The sequence below is a fragment of the Triturus cristatus genome, chromosome 4_1 (genome assembly GCF_964204655.1).
Source record: "Triturus cristatus chromosome 4_1, aTriCri1.1, whole genome shotgun sequence".
Classification (NCBI taxonomy): Eukaryota; Metazoa; Chordata; class Amphibia; order Caudata; family Salamandridae; genus Triturus; species Triturus cristatus.
In genome coordinates this window covers 995686219-995694303 of record NC_140585.1, presented here as the reverse complement: position 1 = coordinate 995694303, position 8085 = coordinate 995686219, and the positions used below count along the sequence as shown (strand labels likewise).

General features: G+C 40.4%; 1 protein-coding gene across 1 annotated transcript in view; it reads right to left on the bottom strand.

Annotated features, from left to right (window-relative positions):
* Window positions 1-1088: 1088 nt before the first annotated feature.
* The window catches only part of OTOGL (otogelin like), a 939358-nt gene continuing 932361 nt past the window's right edge, over window positions 1089-8085 (bottom strand). The window contains exons 57-58 of the mRNA XM_085653920.1: window positions 6032-6111; window positions 1089-4554 (exon numbers count right to left, since the gene is read on the bottom strand). Of these exons, the coding sequence (XP_085510046.1) occupies window positions 4354-4554; window positions 6032-6111 (281 nt within the window). The 3' untranslated portion in view covers window positions 1089-4353. The remainder of the gene's footprint in view (window positions 4555-6031; window positions 6112-8085) is intronic.

Sequence of the window (8085 nt, the reverse complement as noted above, 5' to 3'; positions counted from 1 at the left end):
TTTAGAGCATAGTGAAGTGAATGTAGGTTTAGAATGTTGAGTTCATGGTTATACGCAGAAGAATAAAGACGTATTATACTAAGCTCAATGTGTGGCATAGTCATTGGCGAGTGCCTTGGCTGGGGAGGACGCTACACTACTGAATGTCCCCAGTTTCCAAAGACATGGTCGGGTGTGTGATCAAAGTGCCATAAAGTCTTGTTGAAGAACAATAATTGTGTATACATTCGTAAAAAAATATATATTTTTAATTTAACCGAGGAGGAGATGTACTGTTGAGTGAGTTTGCAGTGATGGAATCCTTGTGGCTGCTGATGAACTCCGTAGAACTGTGATGTAAGCGTTAGAGCCAGAGTGATGTGAATGCAGGTTTAGAATATTGAGTTTGTGGCTTTACGCAGAAGAATAAAGATGTGTTATACAAAGCTCTGTGTGTGGCATAGTCATTGGTGGGTACCCAGTCTACGAGGACACTACACCCACTACATTTCTCTTGGTTTAACAGGGACAGACACTACTTACATGTCCAAATGAAAGATCTTCAATGGGTCCTCGTCATGCCTCCTTTTGCTGCGGATTTGGAATGAATCACAATGAGGAAACCCCAAAATTTCAAATCCCTGTTTGACTCGGAATTTCACTTTGGTATATTGCTCATGTTTTCTTTTCACTTGTGGGGCCTGCAAGTATGTGCACAGTAGGCTTTGCAGGTGCTACATGGCCTTCACGCATCAGGCCCGTTGTCCCTTGTCAAAGAAATGTTAATCCCTGACCCTCCTCCCCCCCCCCCCACATTGCAGTTGTTCGTAGAACCACAAAGCCGCAGTTAATTGCACCACAATATCGATCTTCAGAAATGTGAGGATCCTAACATTAGCTACCTAAATACCAGTGTAGATTTCATGACGATATTTTGGGAGTGAGCATAATGGTAACAATATATTTGTAGACATTTTGGAAGTCGATATGGTTACATGCATTCATTTGGAGCAGACAGGCGAGACTCCGCTGGGAGTAACAGTTGATGTTAGAAAAGAATGTATGCATAACAAGCGAATTTTTTAATATTCTGTTTATTGATTTGTTTTCCTGAATTACAAAAACAATGCAGTGCTAAAAATGGCAAAAACGGTATGGTATGTTCGCATATAAAATATATAGTATGCCAATTCCAAGAAAACAAATAATGCAGTTAGGACTTAAGCCCCATGGAGCTAAACGTTCCTTATTTGTGTTTTCTTGCTTGTATATGAGCTTTGGATTCTAAATGGGAATAGTCAGAAAAATGAATGAAAGAGAAACCACTTACTATTGGAGAATAAGAACCCATTCGAAAGATTTCAATAGATGTCCTGTTGTACCTACTGTTACACCTATTATCTAGTTATGAATTTTAATATTTCCCAGATGCATATTCCTTGAAACCACGTATTAGGAGCATAATAAAGGGTGATTAGTCAATACTCAAGCACGCATCCACATCCTTACCTGACTCGCAAAACAGCCTGATACTAAATAATATCATTTTTAGTTTAATATTATGTGCCACCTATCTGCCTTCGATTTCTGACTGTATGCTTCACAGAATGAAGCTCGTTGTCACACGTTACCCCGAGCAGTGTGTTTGGTGAATTCACTAAAATGCATTTAACTCCAGTGTGCAGTGAAATATACTGAGACTGAGTGGAAGAATATGCACATTAACTCATAGACTGTCGTGTATCTACCCCAACACTGAATTAAAGTGATAGGGGCACATTCCCAAAGCTGTTTGGTGGGTGTATTCGACAGAAAGGAGTGTAACTTGCACACAAAATGTGCACGACCCTCAAAGTTAAAAAACACAAAATTGTAGGTCACCCACCGTCTAACTAATACTGTGCACCTATACCAAGCTCTCTGTTGGTAAAGCACGCACGTAAATAAAGAAGTAGGCGCATGTACGTGGACATTGGGTCTGGTGTATGAAGGAGCGGACAAGCAATTCAACAAAAGGGGGTACCCACGTTGGCATTCAGGCCCATATATACTCTGATACACAGTTGCTTATGTGTGCCCTGGTGGAAAGGTACTCTTGATGCTCCACCCTAGAGTAATTTAGGGATTTTCGTTTTACGAATTTGACGAAAGTTATATGAATTCCAGAAGCATTTCCTAAAACTGGGGCAATCTCTTATTGAAATAAAACATCGTCTTTCCACGTTCCACTTTGCCATCTGCAAGGTTGTTACTCGACCATGGTAGCAACAGAGTGGCCGGATAAAAATGATCTAGGTTTGTATGAACCTTATATAATTCCTTGCGTCTTATGGTGACTTCGTGGAAATGCCTGGCTGTAGCAAAGGTACAGCTGTATCCGATTCCAACCACAACAACAATCCCAAATATTAAACATCATAAACATAGATTTATAGCCGAGTTCCAAACTATTTTCGTAATCTGTACTAGCGTCCCATTTGGCACTCTCGTGAACTCACCAAAGTTATGTGGCGTGTGCACAAAATAAGATTCATTTGTGCAAGTTTTTGCACACAGCTTTGCTCCAGGCAGTAGTTGCACTCAGGGCATGGCAGGCACAGATCCCAATGCATCACTCCCTCACAGAGCGATGCTCTGAACTATGCATCGGGCAGGCCCAGCTCTCCACTGTTTGCAGTAATACGAGTGGTGGAGTTCTGATTTGCATTCCAACCCTAAATTAGTACAGAAACGAAAATGTAGGTATTGATAGGTATGAGCCCTTTCAGGAACGTAGCTAAAAAAAAACTGCCCTCAGTGGCGTGCACACATGAGCAGCAGCCTGAGGACAGTACCAGGCCAACATCAGCAAGCATATGTGGCTCTCTGGAGTCAAGGCATAACAGGGCACTGCAACCTTTGTATGCATGGAGAGCCATACAGAAATACAGGGACAGCTTCGCTGCTCAGCCCATCCACTGTCTACAGTTTCTATTTCGCCATCAGGATACGAGGCAACAGAAAATGCCTTTGCATATTTACGATACAGATTTTGCCCCAAAATGTTTGCCCCATTCGTTCTGTGATATTAAACCTTAGATTGACACCAAGCCACATCTACTGAAAGGAAAGTAAAATGGTCAGGTCGAAGTGTATTTTGGAGGGGTCCAGACATTGTTAACAGGACAACATTCTGATATGCAGATTTTCATTGCATTTCGATATTATTGTAGTAACCATTTGTCAGGTGGACACGTTGTAGAAATTAAGGGGTCGATATTGTGACAGGACGTATATTGTAATGTTTGTGCCATTGATTAATTAACTCACATTTTTGGGAAACTTTGTGAATTGACCCCACAAATTGGCATCGTTAATTTATAATTATTTTTCTATGCCTATATTCCAGAAAAATGGGAATACACAGCAAATGGTAAGACATGATCCTAACAACTTTGATTAAGGCCATGTGTATTGAGCTTGTGCGTAGTTTTCATCCACACAATAGAACAACATGTATTTTGAAGTTAAAGTTGTTTCGATAGTTCCAAACATTTTAAAATGATCATAATTCATTATATTGTAATTACCCCCAATCCAATCACTTTGAATTTACATTCATTTAAGAGTTTTTTGGTAAGGAAAATATAGCTTCGGTTGATCTCTTCATAAAAGGCATCCGCCACTATAATGTTCACATACATTCTAGGTGTAAACCATTTACACAGAGCCTACCCCGTGCCCAAACTAACACTAAACAGTGGCGACATGTAGGTAATGGCTCCTATTGCAGTCCAATGAAAGTTGTTCGATTGATGGAATTACGGTGAACTCCTCTTGATAGAACTTATGTGGTACGCAAGGAAAATGTTGGAACTAATGGTGTGTCTGTCCTCAAGGATGGAACTGTGGCACTAATACATTGTTCTCCGTAGAAGAGGTTATACTGCATGAGTCTGAAGTTTACATATTATGTGTCAACCCATTTGTGGGCCCTGGGCTTAATGATATTGCTCCTATGTCAACTGAAAAAGTGTGGGTGCACTCACAAGTATGCACACCTAGAAGAAAAGTGACTCAGTCCCATAAGAACTGTGGTAATGATGGTCCACTGATGCCCGAAATGGAGTCCTTTTACTCTCCAACAATGTCTTCTCGATTGATAATGAATGTGACGTCACACTGGAGCGCTGGTTCATCTTTAAGGACATGAATATACAAAAAAAGTGGTCCTTGCACCAATCCAGCAGAAGTTTCCACCTATCTGCTTCTCCGGTGGGTTATAATTCCTGGTGCGAAATCATGCCCCATATCCCTCAGGTCGACTTTATGTGATCCATACAATGTTCTTGTAGGAGAATCCCACGTACCAAACACAAGAGTTGCAGCAAATGTTCAGTTCCACTGACAGGAACAGTCCACTGGCTCTTGCAGGACGTACATCACTTCGGTGCCATTTCCTGAGCAGTATAGTGGCACGGTTAGATTCTGCACTCCAACCTCACGGCAACATTTGCAGAATCTTAAATGGCTATCGATATTGACGTTGAAAATTGTCGCTGAAGGACATTTTCCATCACAGGAGGCCACATTGATCTGTATCGCAAAGAAAGAGAAAAACGACAGTCACACTTTAAGGTTTAACTTGCAGTTCAAGATGTTTTTTCCTAAGGGCCAGCTAATATATTATATATTACCCAATGTTGCCCAAAGTTACCAATAAATCAACTAAATATTAATTCAAATCTCTAACCAGAAACTAAAAACCATTTCAAGCTAAAAACCATTTCAAGCTACAAATTTGGGGTTGAAGACAACTGCCCCCAGAACGTATTGTTCGAAACAGACTGGAAACATTATAACAGATTAATTGGTTGGCCTCAATTACAAATTAAAAGTTAGCCTCTCTAATATTTCCCTTTTGTGACTTTCATCAACAGTTTTGTAGTTTTTCTTTCAGGATTGTGAATCTTTAATTTGTCTATAAATTGAATTTGCAATAACAAGAAGCATTTCCAGTGTGGTACTCATGGTAAACCCCTACCATTCTCAGATCCCTCTAGGCGTGTTGCCATCTCTCCTGTGAATGATGCATGTTTACATATTACTTAGTGCCTCATTTTGAGTTTGGTGGCATGTGATACTGCCATAAATTGCCGGTGGCCCCGCCCTCCAAACTCGTGGATCACCTGGTTTAGCTTTCCTCGCCATTGGAAATCCACCACCCGACCACCCCAGTCGTGGTTACCTCCACCTATTTGGGGTGTGGCGCCCATCACTTATTCTCCCTATCCTGGTCCAGCTGATGAGGCACAGCAGATCTGCGCAGGGAAACCTAAGGGCCTGAAACAAAGGAAGTCAGGACCACTGCAAATTAGTTTTTCTGCAGCAAACTCCAGTTTTGGTAGTTTGTTTCAGTCAAAGAAAAAAGAATGCCAAAACACTTGGCAATGGCTAGGTATTTTCCTCTGCTTTCAGTGCATCTGTTGCTTCAGTGAATACACTGCAGGCATGGACATTCCCACCCGCCAGTGAGGGATCTCTTACTATGGCGGGTGGTAGGCAGCAAGGAGAGGAGAGGAGAGGTCAGGGCCTCTATTGGCTGGATCTTGATCGATGTCCACCTGATTTCAGGGCAAGTCCATAAGGGGGAAACTCACATTTCAGTGCTGGTGGCATGTGCACTCCATTTCAAAGTTCTTGGCATGGTAGGGAGACAGCCACCAGGCACAAAACCCATGCCCCACTGAGAGGTCCTCATAACTAATGGACTGTTAATGTAAACATTACATTATCGTTGAAGGTAGCCAGCTGTAACTACACTTTGGGTATCTGGAAAGGCAAACACACTTCCTTTTATGGGCTTCTACCGAGTAGCATGCCGGACTTTAATCCCTCTGCAGGACAACTCAAATTAAGCAAACAATAATTAGGACGTGTACATCCTAATGACATGGCAACAAAGAAGATGGCGTGTGCAAGATGGCAGCTGCTTGCTCCAATATTATGTTCGTGTATTCTTATACTTCATTACTATGAATCACAATATAATTGTTCAATTTGAACCTCTTACCGGAGTTTGACTAATGCAATCGTGTTTCCTTATGGTTGTTCTAACCAAAGATTTCTGGCAGATTTTTTCTTCCTGTTTGCCTAATAAAATAAAGATACAATTTAGGCAACAATATGTATAGTATCGCAGATTCAATAACATGATACAGCAATGTAATTCTCAATGGCAGTCTTCATTAAAATGCTAGTTTAAAACATGCCCTTCCAATAAATGTTGGCAATTACTTGCTATATTTCAAATCGTAATCATTCTACTGGCATCATTTGAACAATTCTAGATGTGCATATTAAAACATATTTCATAGAGTATTTTAAGCCGTTTGAAGTATGCAAATGATTGCTACATTTAGGACATGTTAAGAATTAGATTATTGCACTGGGTACAGAACACGACAAACCTTTAGCATTGGGCAAATAAATGTTTCCCTTACATCAGGAAAAAGACTAATGGATCATTCGTCTTTTTTCACATGGGCAACAACAAGATGTAACTGTGTTTTTCACTTTTGAAAAAGCATTCAGGTCGGTTTATTGATGATGTTCCTTTTTGTCTGGGATTCCAGTGCTTTATGAAAATAGCTTGTTAAGACAAATTTAAGAATTGTGGGTGAAGTTCAAACGTGCAATGCAGTTCAATGGAAATGTTTAATCTGCATGACTTCTCCTTCTCCACAATAAACAGAAACAACCAGCCTGCTGAAAATGTTTTAGCTAGCTCATCAGTTTTCAATATAACAAGAATTCGCATGTATGCTGGGACCAATTGATGTGAGCATTTAAAGTGTAATAGGCAACATTCGAATTACATTCTGTGTCTTATTTAGAGTTTTGATATCCCATCCACCAATTTACAAGTACTATAGGCTATAATGCACGTGTAATATGACGAATGGGACAGCCGTTGTGTTTGCAATTGAGTATACCATCTGCCAAACCCTAAATATGTCCCACTGCCTTTTCCACGAAGCTAGAGGGCAACGTCATTCTGTGCACAAGGGCATAGCTTCGGGGGTTGGGGAGTCGGGGTATTACACCCCCCTAATAAATGTATTCACTAGTACAAAGTTGGTTACAGTAGCTTCCAGTCAGTTATGGTGAGGTGGAATTTTGGATTTCAACTAGGATTTTTACATGCACACAAAGACTAAAACACATACGCACACACACTCTCTCCTCTCTGTTTTTGAAGTTCTTAAAACTGTTGGTTATTTTACAACATATTGTCCTTTAAGTAACCCTAACAATCCACACTGATATCCCTTCCCACTGCCCCTTAAGCCCCCTCATGCTCTGCTTCTCAAATAATGTAGTTTGCCATGGTATGCCAGCGTGATTGTTTGGAAATCTGAAGCTCACTCCCCCCAGTCCCACTGTCCAAGCTACGCCCCTGTGTGTGGACCTGTACTCTGCTCTGTATTCGAGGCAGGCAGGCAACTCAACATAACATTTTAGAGTAGTTTAGACAAAGATTAATAATGGTACTGACGACTGGGGCATAATGTTTATGAGGTAAGAAAGAAGTAACGTGCCACAGTTTCCCAGCAAAAGAAATAGTTCTCCACTATTGTTTGATTTAGAGTTCAAAGTGTCAGAAGAGCATCTAACAGGAGGTCAAGAATCTTCATTATGGTAGTGACTGGAAGAACTTAGCCAAAGTAGTAGTGCTAATGTCACAAATATATCTATCCTTGAAGTCATAGAAAATAAACAGTGTTATCATGGTTAAACTGTAGTAAGCTAGAACAAAATGGCTTTCAAATAGTAGCAAGTCCTAGCTATTGTTCATTAAAGATTTTGAAATCCGTAATACGTTTGATACAATTTTGTGTGTTGTCAGCATACAGCATGCACATATGAATGTTTTCCTGAAGAGCCTATCCCCTGAAAGGCCTAACAACTTTTTTAAAAAACACAAAAACAAATGCTATATGAAAGATTTGATTTCCTTTGGACAGTAGTATGTACATATATTACCTACTGGCAGTCGCCAGTAGGCAGTTATAGTTGGGATGTAGTTTCCATTGAAAGAGCGTTTTTTTGCATTTTCCAATAACT